The sequence below is a fragment of the Apteryx rowi genome, unplaced genomic scaffold, assembly GCF_003343035.1.
Source record: "Apteryx rowi isolate R43461 unplaced genomic scaffold, aptRow1 scaffold_326, whole genome shotgun sequence".
NCBI classification, from domain to species: Eukaryota; Metazoa; Chordata; class Aves; order Apterygiformes; family Apterygidae; genus Apteryx; species Apteryx rowi.
Genome location: NW_020449708.1, coordinates 195487 through 215409, shown reverse-complemented (window position 1 = coordinate 215409; position 19923 = coordinate 195487). Strand labels below are relative to the sequence as shown.

General features: G+C 41.1%; 1 protein-coding gene across 1 annotated transcript; it reads right to left on the bottom strand.

Annotated features, from left to right (window-relative positions):
* Positions 1–129: 129 nt before the first annotated feature.
* WDR82 (WD repeat domain 82) lies at positions 130–19917 on the bottom strand. Its single transcript, XM_026071507.1, has 9 exons — positions 19753–19917; positions 13390–13487; positions 9579–9645; positions 9274–9373; positions 7195–7311; positions 6209–6364; positions 5662–5731; positions 4304–4446; positions 130–3784 (listed from the first exon to the last, which is right to left on the bottom strand). The coding sequence occupies exons 1-9, from the start codon at positions 19911–19913 to the stop codon at positions 3755–3757; spliced, it is 942 nt and encodes a 313-aa protein (XP_025927292.1). The 5' UTR covers positions 19914–19917; the 3' UTR covers positions 130–3754.
* Positions 19918–19923: the final 6 nt, after the last annotated feature.

The following is a 19923-nucleotide window of genomic DNA, read 5'->3' as shown; positions in this document are numbered from 1 at the left end:
TTCCACTACAGAACTTTTGACTTTCCAGAACTAAGGTGCTTTTAAAATACATGATTCTTCTCATTCCCCTCTAAGAAACCAGCAACTTGTATTACACTGGACGAATGCAGAATTTACAGTACTCGGTAATCTGTCTACAAAATATTTATTGATAACAGCCACAACATTGAATTCTCCACATATGTAATATTTTGTGACAAAGCATAACTTGACTTCATATATTTACACTCATCTGGCAGATACCACCTAGGAGTTAAATTCACAATATCAGCTCACAACCAAAGAGAACAGCTTCTCTGAAAGGCTCAACAGGACCCTAACCTCTGACCAAAAAATAAGGTGTAGACTCTTAAAGTGCAAATATAGCCAGAAGCGGGATCGGAAAAGATACACTGCTGCTTCCAAATTTCTTTACTCAATTGCTTCCATGTCCCCCAGAGCAGAGGCTGGGATATTAACCAAGGATGTGGGAGTCTGAAAACAATCTCTCAAAGACTAACTCAGAGAATCACACCCAAGCTTCCTACAACCCAAGCAGATCTGCTCGGCCAACACTGCTGCTTATTCAGGGGTAGCCTGGTGAGTCTAGCACATCCTCCATTTTGAAGAAAGGTCTTTATTTCATCCCAGAGCAGAACAGGGGGTTCATCTTTTAAATCTCAAATTTGGGGGAGAATGGAAAGCTGTTTCCTGCTTGGCTTTACACAGGGTTGGACACTCTGTGTTAGATATGGGAGTGCTATTTTTAATGAGGTATGTTTCTGATTAGCCGGCTGACCTTAAGAGCATAAGAATTGCAGTCCTGATGCTTTTAGAGAAGCATGTAAAAGTTGGAAGCTAAAACCTTTATTCACCTTTCAATTCTATCTAATTTTATAGAAACAAGTGGTACTGAAGTTTCTTGACAATAGTTGGCATATTTCCATCTTCTAAAGGCAGATGGGAAATGTTCACCACTACATCAGCTGAGAAAGATGTCTTTGCCACTGTGTGGGTGGCAAGTGGCCCAGGAAAAGCATTCAGTTTAATTTTGAACTGCGCATTAGTGCTGTGTTGTGCATGAACCTGTAAATTTATCTTCACCCCAGAAAGCCACTGATGTTCTTACTATGTGTGTCCTTCTAGATTGGTACTTTGATCTTTATTTTTTTAAAAAAAAAAACATTTCATGCTGCAATGCACAAAGATKTACAACACTGCAAGCAGAAGAGAAATGAACAACAGTCCTTAGATAAGAGCTCAAAACATTAGCGAAGWACATTTTTAGAAAGAAAAGCCCTCCAAATACTTGCCTGTTAAAGTTAAGAAAAAAAACAGCTGGGGGCTATCTGTTCCCTTCTTTTAGGCAATAGACTTTACAAAACCTTGAAAGACTATTTGCTACTGAAGGCTAAGGTCAAACCGTCAAAATGCACCACAAACCCCAAATACCTGTATGTTACAAACCACTGCTTACAGAAACACTGACAACGGTGAAACAGCACCAAGCAGCCTGGAATGCAACAATATTGAGGTTAAGAAGTGGTTGGAGACCTAGTCAACAGTGAAGACTGAGCTATCCATCTTCCTTTGCCCTTGGCATTTTAGAGGTGACAGCAGGACAGTACGCACCAGGAAGAATCTCATCTGCAGCTCCAACAGCAGAACTGTTTGGCAAGATCAAAAGCATCATCAGTCTGCCGTTCCCTTCCCTCCTTCGGTCTGGGCAACAAACTCACATCACACGGATGATGCCATTAGAGATGGCTCTAAGTGTATGCAGTAGCACTAGCAGAGGCAAGTCACAAAGCCTAAACAGCAACTTCAACCACAGATTCAAACACTGAGTTCTTCAGACTGCCTCATGCACAGCAGTCCTCCTGACGACAGTGTGCCTGTCACAGGCACATGCTGCAGCTCAACATGCACTACTACTTCAAAGGGACCAGCAGGGAAGAAATGCTCATTCCACATCCCCAGCCGTTAGCATAGAACATTTCCACTGACAAGCGCTTTAAAAATTGCGAGGGAAAGCAAAACAGAGGGAAGCTGTTCTACAGGCTAATTTACTTCTCCCAGGAGACATGCTCTGCATTATATACAGGGCCCCACAGTTGAGAAACTTTGCTGTAATATGGAACATCCAGACCACCAACCTAAGGTAAAACCCTACAGCACTGTTCTCCAGTATGGACTGATACTTAAAGCACCCAGACCACACCCATTTCCATGTTTGTTTTGTTACCTTTCCAACCTTTTGTATTTAGGAGAGGGGAAGTACACGTGACAAGGTGAGGGAAAGAACAGACTTTCCAAGCTGTGACCCAGCAACTAAAACCAGGAGTGTTTGGCAAAGTAGGAATACAATGAACAACACGTTTACACTGAACCTTTCCCAGCCTACTGCTGGATGCATCTGATCAATGCAGTGCTTCAGGAAAAAGAAACTGGAACCAGGCTTGAAGACTGGCTTGCCAGCCTTGTTGTACTGTACCCCAGCAAGCCCCTCTGGAGCAGGGGAGCATTCCCCTCTTATCTCCTGCAGGGGCATTCCTTGGAGCCGGGCCACAGCAAAGCAAAGCCAGAGTGCATCTTCAAYGGCCACATGTAAGATTTTGTATTCAATTCTGTAGACTCCATCCGACAAGGTAGCATTGYTCTTTCAATGCGATCACTGAAAACCTGCACAGCCTGTAACAAAATGCATGAGGAACTAACTGTGCATGCCAGTTTCATCAACAAAAGGGATACAGGTCTAAACCCAGTTTGGGGAGAGTTTAATGGAGCTTATTTACAAACCAGGAGGGGAAAACTGTATTGGTGAAGGTAAACAGCCTAGACAGCCCACAATACTGGCCCACATCATATTCTTTAATATCTAAAAGTAAAAAAATATGGCCCATTCCCACTACACTCCCCCTCCCCCCCAATATTTACAAGTAAGATCAGCCAAGATGATACATAAGGAAGATAAACAGGCAGACTGATTTCAGTCTTAGTTTGGTTTCTCCATCTTCCTGCTGACAGACTCCTTTATTGCTTGGGACACTGACCAGACTTCTTCAGTACTGCGTGCGCCCTCTGGGATGCTGGCACAGCAAACAGCAAGGAGGCTTCTTCAAGCTCTGACAGTGGACAAAACCTGTACGTTTTGCTGCACACTAAAATACCCCAAAAAATGATGACAGGCTGTGTAATGCATATTTACAGTCACACACTCTTTCAGCACATGTTCAGCTGCAAAAGAATCCAGCATCTACTGTTTGAGTTAAAAACGGTCAGTGTTCACATTTGGCACAGGAAAAACTTTGCGGCTGTGGACTGCAATGAAACTAAAGAGATCCCAGATGTGAAAAACATGCGCTTATGGGGAAAAACTGCATGTTCCACCTTGGAACATCAACAGCATTGCGCACTTAGAGAAAGAAGAGAGAACACAATTACAGCTTAAAAACTGCCACAAGCATTTTGTAAATAAATCAGACTCCATTGCTCTCAGAAATAATACTGTGCCAATTCCAACTTCAGGTGAAGCCTGCTGGGCAGGGACTGGAAGGTACGAAAGAGTTGCATGCCGTTTCTGAACATACTAGGAGGTCAAGTGGAGGAGTCCTTGCGAAGGAATGCAGCAAATAAAGGTAAGACATATGGAAACATACACAGGAGTGGGAACACAGTCAAGGAGATCTAGGCAATTCCAACACTATTCTTGTGAGAGTGAGTATGCTGCTGTTAGCAGTATGGAAGTCACCTGATGGCAGCTGCAGCCTAGGAATTAGTCATCAATAGTTGGCAACCAAAAGGCCTACAAAAGAGGAAAAAAAGAGCATCTTTTACAGAGCAGAATACAAGTCTGCCTTACAGCACAGGTCAGGAGTCGATTGCTGCTCCCTGCCATACACATACAGGCAGAGACTACCAAGGAAGCACCTTCCCAGCAGTTAAAGATTACAGTCCTTGCTTATCCTCGTTTGGTTTGCGTTGCATGTTCTCCAGAGCAAGCCATTCTTACCATAAAATGAAAACACACCAGCCATGTTATAGTAACCTAAAGAACTCATGCTTCTGCGTGCTCATTCATTCACTGCACCGTCATGTATTTGTCCAAACACAAGTCTGCCAGTACTCAGTGTGCTGCCTCACTTATCTACCTGCCAGGTAATGCTCAATCAAAGCACAGACAGACAGACCTGGCTTTCACCAAAGCCTAAGGAAATGTGCATTAGTGACACAGTGAGATTGGCATAGCCCGGAGCCTTCTCAGCTTTACTCCGCAAGGGTCAGGACATCACTGCACTAGGAGGAATTTAACCACATTTCTTACCATATTGGAACATGCACTAGCAAAAGTCATGAATTTTGGATTGAACTGCAGACAGGTTATAGGACCCGTATGTTTCCCATCCAACACAGCCACCTTCATCCCGCTTTCCCCATTCCAAACATGAATCTTCCCATCCTCTGAACCTGCAGGCAGGAGTAAAAAAAACAAGATACACAAGATACATTGGAGAGGCCAGCACACAGATGAACTTTTCACTAGTTATGCACAGAATCAAACCAAAGGCTTTGGCTTGAAGGTAACCAGATATCAATGCATTATGCTGACTAGCAGGAGCCCCATTAGAGGCCTCAACTGCCTAAATCAGTTCAGTGGAGCAGGTTTTTCATTTTAATAATGACGTTTGCAAGCTTTCATTTTAACAGGATGCACTCTGAAGTTGCGTACTTAACATTTTTACAATTTAACTCTATTTTAGTCTCATTTTAAATAGGATTCCTAATAAAAATGCATAGAATTTTCTTCTGCTTCCATATTTCTCTGTTTGGCCTTTCAGGGAAAAAAAAATAAGCAGCACGAGTTACACCTTAATCGTAAGTAAAAATCAAACAGAAGTATGCATTTTGGAATTTTTTTCACTATAGTTTTCTTTTGAAAGGACATAATCAGAAAGTTCTTAGCCAGAGCAAAAAAAGAATTTTGCCAAGACCATCACTTGCCCAGGGAAAAACTGAATCAGGATACCACCTTCCTGTGGCAGGTGAGGATGGGTGCCTAGGTCAGAGGAATCACTCTGTGAGCCATCAGGCTGATGCCTGCTGCTTCTTTCAAGGGTTAAACAGAACTTGTTCCACAAACACGGGGATTTACAAGAGCCACATGACCAAAATGCAGCTACCCCAGCATGTCACCAGCGCAGGGATGTCCCTGCTAGGCAGGTGAACACATCAGGCTGTGGGACCAGCAGCCTCAGCACAGACATGTGCCTGGCTGGTCAGGTAACGGAGGACAGGCCCCAACATACAGTTCCAAAACGCCTTCAGAGAGAGTGTATGAGCCCATCCTAGCCACAGGTTGAGCATCACTGATCTAGAATATGTGACAGTCCTCCAAGCACAGCAATAGCTTGCCAGCTTATCTTTTTTGGAGAAGTGTTCATATACAAGGGAAAAATAAAAGTCTTTCAGGCTCATTTACATTTCACTGAAGTCATAAAATAGGCTTCATTCTAGAAGATATTGAGTAAGTTACCAAAGAGAGAGAAAACTGCTGGTAAAGCAAAAAAAAGCTGCGAGTTGCACTGTATTATTTAGATATATTCTGCTTCCCAGAGACACTGCTTTAGTCCTAGGCAACACACCTAGTTTCAGGGCACTCAAATTCTAAGAAGAATATCTTACCTATCATGATGAACTGAGAGTCTGGTGTGAACGATGCCTCCAGCGTGACAGCCTTACTATTGTTGTATCCCTATGGCACAAGACAGGAGAACACGTAGTAGAGACTGTGTTCACAACAACCTCACAAGCAAAGGGCAGAACTCCCTCTAATGACACTGCAGAGCTCTGAGTGCAGATAGGGGCAGGAGGACTACTGCTTTTTGGTGATAACATGCCTAAATTTAGCTTTTCCTCACTGATGAAAAAACAGAAACCTGTACAAAGAAGAGATACAGCACGAGCTTTTAAAGTGGAAACAGAGTTTCAAAAAATGCCCTAAGATCAAGATAAACCAGACGACCAGTCAGCCACATAGTATGTTTAGAAGCCCCCTTTGAAATCCATACCATGTCATTCACAGACCTTTGTACCACTGCAACAGAAAGGGAGACAGAGACCTAGCCTTGAACGCAAAGGAACATCTTATCTGTTTGTCTCTGGGTTCACATCATCCCAAATGAGCACCTAGCACCACGTTTCAAGCAGGTAACACAAAAAATGAGCTCACCCCAAATGTATGCAAGACGGCTCCTTTAAAGGCATCAATCAGTCGAATGAACCCTCCATTAGTCGATATAAGGATGAGTTTGCCATCATTACTGAACTTCAAACCTGTCCACTCACATGTTCGATCATACTGCATCTTAAATGTAGCAAATGGACCCTTCAAAGAAAAAAAAAGGGGGGGAAATGACAGACTCCATATGCACCATTGCTAATAAGAGTCTATTACCTTTAGCAAAGGAAAAGTTTAAGATTTTAAGAAGAAARCTGAATACACTTATTGGACAGAAGAGCGCGAGCTACCAGACAAAAAAAAATGTCATAGCAATAATCTGCCACTGTGCGTATAGGTTTCAAAAAGAAGTATGAACCCATGGCTTTCCATAGCCAACACAGGGTACTTCAATATCACATACTCCCACGGGAGATGGCACACAAAACCCTGGTTCACTGCCAGTCGAGTGACAAGAGAATTCAATCCTACTACATCCAACAGTAGAAATTTAAGGTAGGATTAAGTTTTCATTTTCAAACAAGGCCGCCAACTGAAGCTAGACTAAGAGCTTGAGCTGGTGTTATTGCCATCTGACTTTTTTAATCTATGGTACAAACTATGCTCAGCGCTTAGCCAATTCAGCTGCCCACCCAATGATCCTGGTCTGTCTTTCCTAGTGTTCTTCTAGAATAATGAGCAAGGAAAACAACAACCACCACCACCTCCGAACAGGGGTCTGAAAGAGTTTAGAGAGCTGAAGTAAACTTGAACACTGGTCCAAGAGTGGATTTCAGGATCTGGTGACAGCATGGACTTGCCTCTGTCTAACAGATGTATACTTACCGAAAACTCCCATGTGACAGCTAGTGGTGACACAGATGGTTATATGGAGTAAACTGTGGGATGTTTCAAACAAATCTGGACTCTGAGCAGCGCATTTAGACACTACTTCTTGCAAGCTAAAAAGCATAAGAAATGAAGCTAGCATATCTCACCTTGTCAAAAGAGCGGAGATCATAAAGCTTCACCATTTCAGAATTGACTCCAGCAGCAAAAATCAACCCCTCTGGGTCAAAAGAACACACAGGCTTCCCCTGGAGATGCATTAAACCCTAGAAAGTAAAAGCAGTACAACTTATTTCACTAAATGGATGCTCACATTTCTAACAATACCCTTTGATCCCACTGTGAGCAGGATAGCAGCCAGAGTTTTAGAAAGTTTCAGAGGTCAGCTTCTCAAAAAGCAACCCTGATCACTCCAGGTTATCACACAGAGCTTCAGAGTCTGCTGTAATGATAAATGTTTATGTCGAAACAAATCAAGACCTCATTAGAGCTGTCACCCACTCAAAAAGTACACGGAGAAGGGAGGATGACATGGCTGTATTAGTAACCATACTGGACAGTTCCACAAAACACTGCTGCTACAATTGATAGCAACAGGCTATCAATTATGGTTATGAAAGAGGGAAAAAAAGCACAGTATCTTGGAAATGAGTAGAAACAGCTCTGCTAAACACCACTGTTGAACTTTTCATGCCAGTTTAATGCAAACCCATACCTTCTGGAAGCCAACAGACCTTATGTATTAGAATTGAAACATTAATATCAATGCTTATTTTTAATGTCAATTTTTCATATTAACTCACATATTAGAAAAGGTTTGGGAACACYTGATAAAAGCCAACAAAATAGATCACTTTCTGTATACTGACAGGCAGGTTTATGTGTTAGCCAAATGTCTTCRTGTAACTGCACGCGCATCTATAAGAACACATTCCTGATTAAATCAACAATACACTCAAGAAGTTTCTACACTTCTGAAATACTGTTCTTCAGACTTTACTACTTGTCTTTTCTTTCTTTCCCCTGAAGTCTCTCAAGACTAGACAGTAAGCTAGCTAATACTCATCACCCTCTGCAAGCAAGACAGCTGTGACTCCACTCTACTGCTTAAATGTACGACGGCTGCCATCTCATGGGCAAATTGATAATTACAAGCAACACTTCCTGAACCTGTTTCCCAAACTTTGCTGGATGCAGCTTCTAGTTGCAAGTCCTAGTTCTGTTACGCTTACAATTTTAAGCATTAGCATAAATCACAGGACTGCCACTGAATTTACAGCTTTATCTGTTGCAACTCCTACACTGAGAGTCATCACAAGGCAAATTTACACACTGGCAAGAATAAATGGTGAGCAACTCATTTAGGGCATACTCCCAGAGAAGGGCGGAATTAAGATTTCTAGTTTAAAAAAAAAGCTTATTTTTAAGGCAAACCAAATTGTTTTGCAAGAAATGTAACTTTTCCTTTTGCATTTACAGTTGCATCAGCTGGAATCAGTAACTGGCCCTCTTGCAAGCAACTTGGTCCCAGCGAGAAGGGAGAATACAGTGAAAGTACAACGAGTACAACAGCACTTTCTCACCCCATGCAAGCCTGCTTCCACTAAAAGAAAAAAAAMCACCCACACTATTCCAGCAAAACAAATAAACAAAAAATGAACAGGTTTTTGCTTTGTTCAAAAATTAACTCTGCTCACAAATGGGTCTGACGAACAACAAAGGTGGTGCAAGGGGTGGGCAGACTGTACGGCAGTTGTTTTAGACCTCCAATTTCTTCATCAAATTTAATGGCATTAAGTTGGTGATTTTAAGCACAAAGACACTATGAACACTCAAATAAAATACATCTCACAACACCCCTTCTGTTACCATTCCCAACCCAGGAGAGATGCCTGCTAAGGGAGAACACTCACTGCATGGTGACTAACAAGCTGATGACACCCAGCTCTTCTCTTGTTTCATCAGCTCTGGGTGTTACCTCTCACTCTTCCCAGTGCCTCTCCAACACAGAGATAAGGGTGAAAGTGAGTGATGTTACAAATATTTCATAGGGATTCGTGAGCATGATTCCTTCAGCATTCCAGGAAGGTGTCAACTCTAACTCAGCAGCATACGTTAGCGTGGCAGTATTTTTGTTTTTGTAACAAGCACACAGCCGCTGCACATCCTTCTAACTGAAAGAACGTTTCATAATGCACAAAAACATGCCCATGAATTTGATATCCTACCTGGCAGTTTGGAGAGCGGAGATCCCAAAGCCGAATAGTTTTATCGAGAGATCCAGAAATAAAAGTATCATCCACTGGAGACATTGAAAGGGCAACCACTCTGTAACACAAAAGACCACGTGCATCAGGGACATATAAGGGAGTTCATGATGCAACATCTAGCCCAACAGTTGCATACAAGTTCGTAATTCCCATGAATACCGTTCTACAAAAAGAGAACCAGACTAAAYTGAGTCTAACCCAATTCACGCTCATTACAACCATTATTTCGATCTCTCCTGTACTGTTTGCAGGCCTCATCTTACCTTTTTGTATGCCCCGGGAAATATCGAATGTATTTGTTGTCATGCAGTGAGAGGTATCGTATTGTATCTGAAACCATAAGCATAAAACATAAGCCTTATTACACCATGTGTATAACATTATCTAAAAGCAAGTTACACAGGTAAACCTGCACCTGGCAGCAACAGAATCTTGCCACAGAGAGCAGGTCTGGTCCCTTGATTTCAGGTCTGACTTTGAAACAGGATTAAGTTAGAAACAGACATAAAACAACCTGGTTTCCAAAGCCAAAAGAGGAAATCAAGCATCAGGAAGGATATTTCCCACAGTCTGAAGACATATTACATCTTGCAGGCAAACTGCCATGCGAGTTTTAACAGAATCACAGAATGGTTGAGGTTGGCAGGGACCTCTGGAGATCATCCAGTCCAACCCCCCTGCTCAAGAAGGGTCACCTAGAGCACGTTGCACAGGACCCTGTCCAGACAGCATTTGAATATCTCCAAGGATGGAGACTCCACAGTCTCTCTGGGCAACCTGCTGCAGTGCTCTGTCACCCTCACAGTAAAGAAGTTTTTCCTCATGTTYGGACAGAACTTCCCGTGTTTCAGTTTGTGTCCATTGCCTCTTGTCCTATCGCTGGGCACCACTGAGAAGAGTCTGGCCCCATCCCCTTTACACCCTCCATTCAGATACACATTGATAAGACTGTCCCTGAGCCTTCTCTTCTCCAGGCTAGACAGTCCCAGCTCTCTCAGCCTTTCCTCATAWGAGAGATGCTCCAGTCCCTTAATCATCTTAGTAGCCCTTTGCTGGACTCGCTCCAGTAGCAAATTACGTAAGTTAATTTCAAAGTTGCTCAAATTAAAGCATCAGAAGTTTTTTTTTCCCATCATTCTCTCAAAATCAGGATTTTACAAAGTTGATACCACCACTTTTTTTTTGCTTTCCCGCATGCAGCTTGCTGTCCTACCAGCACAGTCATGCAGAAAATGTGTTGCCAGCTAAACAATAATCATAGGAAATGTGTGAATTCTAGCATTCAGCCAGAAAGGAGATAGAATACAGGCTTCAAAGCCAGGACAGGAACACTAAAAAATAACAAGTCTCAAGCAGAGAAGTTCTTTTATCTAATAATCAACGCCTTTAYGCATTCTCTGCATTTATACATGAACAGATAAACCTTGAGAGGGGACAGAAGGATAAGCTTAATTCACTGAAAAAAAAGAAGGCACTTTTTAATCTTTACCTGCATGCGTATTCAAGTGATGAAACATGAAGAACATAAGTTAAATTTCTGACATCTGAAAGCAGTTTTCAGAGGGAAAGACTAACAGAAAAACAACATCAGCAAAATTCCCTCTAATTTTATTTGCAAGGACACTACTGCTGGATGGAAGAGACTTGCATTATGCACCTGCACCAAACAGCACTGAGCTAGACTGCTTACTGCTCTATCAACAAGTACTGTCGAAGCTCCAAAGATAAATTAAGGGAAAAAAGACATTTCTACTTTTGACTGTGAAGAATAAAAGCCAACAAGCAGGCAATATGCACGGAGCATTTTCACAGCCGTAAGGGGTAGAAYGTTTGGCACTTTTTGAAAGGTTTGTTCTGCAAGATTTGGGTTCTGTGAAAAAAACTCTCAAATTATCATTTTTGCCTGAAATTTCCCAACCAGCTGAGATCAGAGTTCTGCACTATCCTCTAATATTTGTCGACAAAATTAAGGACAACTGATCAAATGGGAAACATAATCCTGACAACACACCATTCTAGAAGGCTCTCAGTGACGTTAAATGACTATCCCAAAAGATAAATCCACAAAAATTAGTTTCACATCTCAACATGACTAGAACCGGTGTGCTCCAAGCATGCTGTTAAAGCACATCTCATTTTTCCTGCAAGAACTGTCATTACCTGGTTTCAGAAGTATCCATGCAGACCTTCATCTTCTTTTGTTAAGAGGAAGCACTGGGGGAGTGCAGCTGTGTGATCCTTCTCGCCGGCAGCGCTCTGTCCCAGGCAAGGCAGTGGCCTGTACAGTTATCTCCTGTACCGGGTGGTATCATAGACCCTCAAACTGTACAAACTACTACCTCAGCCTGGAATCAGGCAYGAGGAGCTGGGTTCAAAGGTCTTGAGAAACTCTTCAGAAATAACTGACTCAGTAGGAACTCCAACATACACCAAATGCTTGGGAGCAAGTGTCAGTGCTCCTATAACATATACCTGGCTTAATTTTCCCTTCTGGTAAGGTAGGTAAAATATAATGCACCTTGCCCAAGATCGCATATAGTAGACACTACAGAGTATCTGGAACTAGCAGTGCATTTTATAGGGGTCCATTAGGCGTACAGTTAGTACAAGCAACAAACATTTTCACATTTTCTTTTATTCTCATTAAATATTTATAGTAATGCTAATCTGAAGGATGAACACTCTTAACTTCTGGTTCCTCAGAGGTTTTACAATGCCTATAGCAAAAAACCCTCAATTTAAGATAGCATTAGAAAGCGTTTAACCACCAAGTCATAATTGCTATGTAACAAAGTAATACCTTAATAAAATATAACAATTAAGCTGTGAAACAGACTTAAAAAAAAAAAAGCAAATACTTCCAGTCACACTTCTAATCCTTTTATACCACTAAATCTCAATCAGTGGGAAACTTTCTTGCTTCTGCAGTTTCGGGCCTGGTTTGTTCTAGTATAACCTGACTTCTTAACTCTTAATCTCCATCTTCTCCAAATTTATATTCTCTATTAAATATTCACCCCTTTTAAAATTCCTTAAGCAACCTTATACACACACAAAGCAATGTTCTGTCCACTACTAGCATCAGTACCTTTACTGTGAAACTCTAATAGAAGAAACCAAAATAGAACCACATTTCCAGAAACAAATGAGTTTACAAATACCATGTTAAAACCTGTTTATAAAAACTAAGTGCTGTACTAAGACAGAGACTTGTTCACTGAAGAATTTTGTAAGACACTGACTACAACAAAACAATTTTGAGACAAAATTTGTAGTCGTGATTAGCAGCAGTTGGTTCTAACATTAGGAAGAAGTATTACTGTATAGAAGAATTAATGAACCTATCTGTGCAAATTGCTAAATTTGAATTTTAAATTCAAACTCAAATAAATGCATTCATTAATAGAAAGCCTCCCATGAAGCTCTAGAAGTCCTTCAATGTCATTGATTTACAGAATGTAGTTACCACAGTGACCATAAAAAAAAGGCAAGGAAACAGTTGGTTTGCCTATACCTATTACACGAAAAAAGCAATGGGGCAAATGAACAGAAGCAAAACTAGTATCGGAAGAAGTCTGTGACCTACTCTAGCCTTGGCTGGTGATTTGCTGAGTTACCTGAACATCCTGCTGTATAAGCAGGAGGAAGAATACCTCCCATTCTTTGTAATGAACTAGGAAATGCACCAGACAAAGCTATCTGTATAGCCCAACTTCTGGGCACATGCTCCTTCTTCCTCATCTCACATGAGAGGAAGCAAGGCGCTGAGGCTGGCTGGCTGCACTGGCATCAAACATCAAAACAAACTGCAGAGCTGAGAACAGAACTTGTATCTCACTAACAGCGTTTAATCCCTTAGTTTTTATAGCACTGAACAAGACTAGTGTTAGCATCCTCTAGGGAATACCACTGAGCTGTGCATTGGAGTCAAACATTAAGTCCTCTGTCTCTGACAGCACGTTTATCACCTAAAGGTTGCTGTAACTTTCTTTCCAGCCCTTTATTTCTATTTATCTGGGCATGTAATTTAAGTGCAGAGAGATTAAATATGCTGAACTACAGGAGATCACTTACCATCTATTTTGTTGGAGCTGTACACCACGGTGTTGGCAGCATGGGTGTATCTGATGAGGTCCACTCCATACTTCTTACTGTACAGTGTTCTCTTTGGTCTGCCAGAAGGAAGCAGAAATAGTTGCACTCACTGCAACAAAAAGCCCAAACTGAGACTCACCACACTAACAACGTCTGTTTTCATTAATATATTACTAGACCATTTGAAGTAGTCAGATGCTTTCATATAAGGAAAGAAAACCATTTGTATTTAATTTTCAAACAAGCACCTTTGTGCTCTCTCCAAGACTGTCCCTAGGCTTGAAGAGTTCCCTACAACACCTCCAAAATTCATTAGCCTCCTTCAAAAATTCCTTTTCCCATGATGTCTACCATAAAGAGTTGGAGGGGCTAGGTTAATGAGCCCTTAATGTCGACCAGCACTGCCTCATCATTCACTTGCCCTTCAAAATTTCCAATTTATCTTTTTTTTATTATTATTCAGAATAATTTGTTTGGGGACAGGGATTGTCTTTGTGTTTTCTGTTTGTTCAAAACCTAGACCAGAGTGTCTGGTTCAGAACTAGGGCTTTTTGTTATGAACACAACCATGTACATATCACTAGTCTAAAAGCACTGGAGAGACTCTCAAACTGCTGGACAATTATACTCAAATCTCAACCTTAGTTAAAGTATAAAACTCAAATGTAACATGATGTGATATAATTAAAGACATTCTAATGAGAGTTACGAAGACATACAAAACTGGATTTTTAGGGGCCTGGTAACAAAGTGATGTACTGCAGTAATAGACACTTAAATTGCAAAGTAAACTTAAAAGTAGCAGTTTAATAAGCACWTCTTTCAGCAGCAGTGCCTGCTTAAGCGGTGCAAGCTCTCCGCCACCCTCCTTCCCCTTTCTTCCTCAGCTGTGGCAGCAGAGCAGTTTCTGAAGCTGGGCAGCAAACTACCACGGGAAACCGATCAAGGTTAGAAATAATACAATTCTCCCTGCCTCCCCAAAGCTATTTTTAATCTAGAAATTCCTAACTCTGGTTATTACCCAGTTCCGTAAAAAGCTGTATTGATGCAAACCGAGGAGGACAGCATGAGAATGGAAACAAACAGCAGGAGCAGTTTAATCCAAAACTGCTGCCAAAAGAATAGTTGAGACTACACCCTCAGGCAAGATGTTTCTAAGATGCTTGACTTTCTCTCCCTGTTTTCATTAGCCTGAAATTGGCACACCCAAACATGAGCATGAGTTGGAGACTCTTTGTACTAGAACAAAAATAGTCTTTTATTCTTAAAGATTAATTCTTAAACAGCAGAAGACATAGGGCCAGCCTTTGGATGAACTTGCTGGGACCAAACTTCCAATAACTGAAAGTCTATAGAGTAAATGTAATTAAATACTCTACGCCGCCTGTACCACTTACTCCAAATCTCGACAGGTTCTTCCTCAGTTCCTTCCAATAAACTTTTAAATCAAAGTTTCAAAAATTCTGCAGATGCAAACATGCTACAGACTGAAAACACAAATGTATGTGCTTTAAAGTAAAATTTAAATTTAGAAACCAAAATTCTGTAATATTATATCTGATACACTTCCCCATACTGCTCTTTGCAGTTACCTCAGCTGTCCTGCTGACCAAATTCAATTTACTTATTTATTAAACAAATACCAAGACTCATGCCTGGTCTGTCTCTTCCTTATCGATGGAAAGTTTAAAGCTCAGAAGCTCTATTCAGGAGAAAAAAGACAGCTTACTGGGAAACCCGTTACAAACAAAAACAGCTAATGCCAACTACACAGCTGCAGGTACAGCAGCATAAACCTAGTGGTGAGGGAGACTATACAGAGGAATGAACAAAAATGAACTGGAAAGAGCTAAACTGATTAACACAACTGAGACATCAGTTAGGAAGAAGGAGATGACACCAGACTGATTAGCTGATAATGGCTATGCCTATCCCGATAAACGACAGGACACGGACAGACTTAGCCTGGCCCCGAGGCTAAGTGTTTCAAGCAGCCTGCATCCATGCTGCTGAGGGCAGGCAGTACAGGCAGCTTGTCTTGAGAAAGCGAGGTGGACTGATCCAGAACAGAGTCAGCGAGTGAGTCAGCAGTGCAGAGAGAGGATCAAGAGTATGAGTGCTTGCTGCTGCAGCGGAGATGCACGCATTAGCTATTGGAGTAAAATAACAGACAAAGTTACTGAAGTATTCCTCAAGCTGAGCCCTTGGAGTCATCTTCCTGGCAGTACCCAGAACTCAGAGATACAACACCTTTGGGCTAAGAAACAGTTTAATTAGCCAAAAAAGACAAAATAACGACTGTAGTAAAAACCTTGACAACTTTTTCATTTTTAACTAAGGAGGGGCAATCCCTTAAAAACCTGAGAAYACAGATGGCAATTCCAAAGAGTCAAAGACATCAACTATTAAAGAATATACATAAAGATATTAAGGAGAACAAGAAACAGACAAAAGAACTTTTACCAAAGAGAAGGAAAGTGACTTTTTCATTTTCATCAGAAAGGTGAAGTTTTCATGGAAGCTGGTAAAAGCAGAAGCATGTCACTTTGCACACAAGACCGTCTATTTATAATTTACTATTTAAACACGCAAAAAGGAAAGCTCCAAGTTTTGCATATTTTTTAAACAAATCACCATCACTAAACATAAGCCCAAGTTTAAGGTTAATATATCCAGCCCATTCACAAACCAAGCAATATCCCCAAAGTAAAATGCTTTAGAAGGTAACTGTCAAGCCTGCTATAAAGAATAAACAAAACATGGTCAAGGTTGGTAAGAAGTAATATCTGTGCCTTGGTTTTAACCACTACAGCTAGAACAGATACAGCTGTCACACCAAACCAGGCTCACCAATATGTTTACCGAATACTGCAGTTAAGCAGGTGTCAAGATAAATCAGTGCTCTCCAGAATGAGAAATATTAAATCCTACTGCCACACTACACTTAGAATCCAGATACAGTATCACCAAAGCAATTTTAGAAGCTGTAAAGACAGAAGTAAAGGCCCAATTCCCAATCAAAGCAGTTGGTCTGAGCATAAATAACATACAATTGATATATACTAAAATACAAGCTAAATAAACCTTTGCTAGACCACCAACATATTGTACCAGAGTTACAAAATTTGCAACCACGAGCTCCCTGTTCCAAGTCAGGGACTGCTGTACACCCCAACATAAGATTTTCTTCTGAAAGTTTTCAGAGTTCATTCTTCAGCCTTAACGGATGTAGGTAAGCCTCTTGGTTATGCTTTGAGCCAGTCCATTTTGAAGTTACTTGTTGATGCACAGTGGGTTGAAATCCCAAGTGTAATTGTTGACACATTTGGAAATACAAGTGGAATCTCAGCTCCAAAATTATTGTATGTTCATGAAAAAGTAACACTAATTTTTCAAGCTTGTTCCCTATATAAACTACAAGGGATTCTGTTTCAAGTAGAGAATCTTATCCTGTCATTTCTTGGCTAAGCACAGCTATTTAAACTGTCCTGACACACTTAGAAACGGAAATACCCTCAGATGGGCTTGCTTACACTGGTAAGATGATTTTCTTATCAATATGGTTTATTAAGGTATGGCAAAGCAAAGTAGACCAGGCAAGTACATACTTACAGTGTAACTAAACAAAGCTGCACTTTTAAGCTAAGTCTATCAGCTGAACTCCTAATAAAAGAAAACAAAAAAGTCCAAAATTTTCCACTGTTACACCGGGAAAAGTTTTACCATTTAGGCCACCCTCTGCTGAAGTAGAACTCATTATACCGAAACCCAGCAAGCAGGAAACTTTCTCCTGCTGGCCCTTAGATTCATTAGGAATGATACATATAAGAAGGTGAGAGATCCAGACCCACAAAACATTGGCTTAATTAAGAAAAAAATTAAACTATAGGCTGGAATCTGCCAAATTCCACCACATCACAACAATAATCATTCACAAATTCAATTTTCATCTCCACATGAGTCTCCTGTGACAAAGTAATTCACAGCTAAAACTTTCTAAGATGAGAAAAAAGTGTGCCCTTCATCCCTAGACACCTCTAAAAATCACACTTATAGTTTTAAGTCAATTGATAGTACGTGAGCAACATTCAAATTAATTTTAAAGCCGCTAGAGAAATGCATCCTGAAACATGGGCTACCTTGCTGAAACTGCTCTTATTGCCCTGTAACACTGCAGTAATAGACCATTGATCTGTTATGTCTAACTTAATCAAAGCAAATCCTTTCACTGTAAAGCATACATCAGAACTAGATGGAGACAGGAATGAAAGGATCAAATGCCTTCCAACCCATCAAATTGTTCTTTACAAGTTTGAAAGGGGAGGAAGAATCAGTAGTATCTGCATTAACATCATTCAGCCCTTCTACTATTGTATGTAATTAGGATCTAGAATACTATCCATGGCAGACAGTATCCATATTACATTACCTGTTCTTATACAAATAAGAACTCATTTCAAATTAAAGTTCACTGTATCAGGAAGCAGCAAGGATGTTAATTTGTAAAGCAAGCAAACTAAACAGAAGTATAAAACAACGTACAATAAAAATTCTGCAAAATAAAGAGAATAAGCAGAATGCAGTCTTTAACACAAAACAAGTATAATGTCTCAGTCTGCTTGAAAAAGCAGAAGGATTAGGAATACCAGGCTTACTACAAAACATAGGCAACACTGACACACCTACCTCCCTGTACTCCGAAGCAATGCATCTTTCACTCCTGTATTGCTGCCCTACCCTATTCATTCTTTTTCCTACAAACTGCATCTTCTTTATCTTTCATTTGTTACACGAATGTGATGCTGCCTACTTTCATCTCCCCAAGACTTTCAAAAATAAAAAAATCTCAAAAGCACATCTCTACACCAACAGGAAAGTTAAACTTCATTTAAAAGAATTTAAAAGAATTTAAAAGAGCCAAACACATTCTCGCGCCAAACACACAATGACTTATTTGCAATCAGAGCTTTTCTTTGCATCATTCTCAGCTTTTAAAATTGTTACTGCATGATATATCAAAAGACCAACTCTCTTTGGTTTACCAGGCTCAATTCCAGGCTCAGTGACCACCTCTCTACTGCACATTACAGCTTTTACTGAAAAATCAATATCGTAAACATGCAAATAAATTTTTTAAACAACTCTGAATTATCCAAACACCAAGTTTTCATTGGAATAGTGACATAATTTGGCTCAATTTGGTCCAACTCATATAGAATACAAATGGTCTTCTTCTGCAGACATTCCAAGACACAAATGACAAAAGTTACTGATTACCTTGTTTGCATATTTGCATCCTCTGATTGAACAAGAGGACATTTCAAGCGCTGTGCAAATTACTGTTTTTTATCCAAAAGATGGGACAAGGATTGTGTGAACAGTGAAAGAAGGATAAACTGCACAACTCTGCTCAATGAGAAATAAATGCATCTTAATCCATTAATAATTCATTAATAATGTTAAATAAGATCAATCAATAAACATCCTAATTGTTTTAATATGAATTTGGACAATTTCTGAAGATACATGTAAATCACACACATATCTTAACTGTGCTTCATAGATAAAAATGTAATTAGAGAAAATGATTTAAAGCACAGAGGATCACCTTCACACACAACATTCCCAAACACAATTTAGGAACTACATTTTAATGAAGCCACCATAAAGCTTTTGGAAGTTATTGTGAACACACACCATGCCAGCTTCACCTTTAAGCTTAAATACTTAACCAAGAAGTCACAGTTGGACTAAGTTTTTTTAAATGGCACATCTGTACATTGTTCACAGCAACTGCCTCTATTTTATTTACTGAGACTTAAACCCGGATAAGTCCAAGAAGTCAGTTTGCACACCCGTAACAATATCGAGTCCTGAAACTGTGACCAGATTCAAAATCCTTAGCTTAAGAAATATTTAGTTCTCATGCCTAGGAAAACGCTCTCACACCCAAATAACATCACTAGCTCCAATCTATGTAGAGAACAAGCAAAGACAAGTGGACAAAACTGACAGGACTGTAGCGCTCCCATCTCTGCGCCCCACCTCAAGCATTTATAAAAATTTCTTGTCAGGCATCACTGCAGCTCTATTTACAAGCCTAAATTTAGAACGACAACAGGAAAGAAGAAATGACACAACCGAAGCTCAGCAGCCCGCGGCCAGCCCCGCCACCTCCCGCTCAGGAGCACGGCCGCCCCGGGGAGGATCGGGCGCAGCCTCCCCGGGACCCCCCTCCCGCACGGGCAGCGGCGCCCCGCGGCCCCAGCCCCGCCGGCGCGGAGGGCCCGGCCGCCGCCGCGGGTCCCCGGGCCCGGCGAAGGGGCACGGGGGCGCACTCACTTGCCCTCCTGGCAGTCGTAGAGCACGATGGAGTCGTCGTCGCTGCTGGAGATGACGGTCTCGCCGTTGGGGCTGAAGTCGAAGCAGTTGATCTTGTCCGAGTTCTCGCGGAAGACCTTGGCCACGCGGAAGCTCCGCAGCACGTTGTCCGTTAGCTTCATGCCGCCGCCG

What these genes read in the sequence shown, in the direction of transcription:
- WDR82 (XM_026071507.1), bottom strand. Translation starts at nt 19,913, where the DNA reads ATGAAGCTAACGGACAACGTGCTGCGGAGCTTCCGCGTGGCCAAGGTC. An exon ending in TCCGCTCTCCAAACTGCCAG is followed by an intron (nt 7,312 to 9,273) that starts GTAGGATATCAA and finishes TTTACTTTCTAG; the next exon opens with GGTTTAATGCATCTCCAGGG. An exon ending in CTAGTGCATGTTCCAATATG is followed by an intron (nt 3,785 to 4,303) that starts GTAAGAAATGTG and finishes CCTCTTTTGTAG; the next exon opens with GCCTTTTGGTTGCCAACTAT.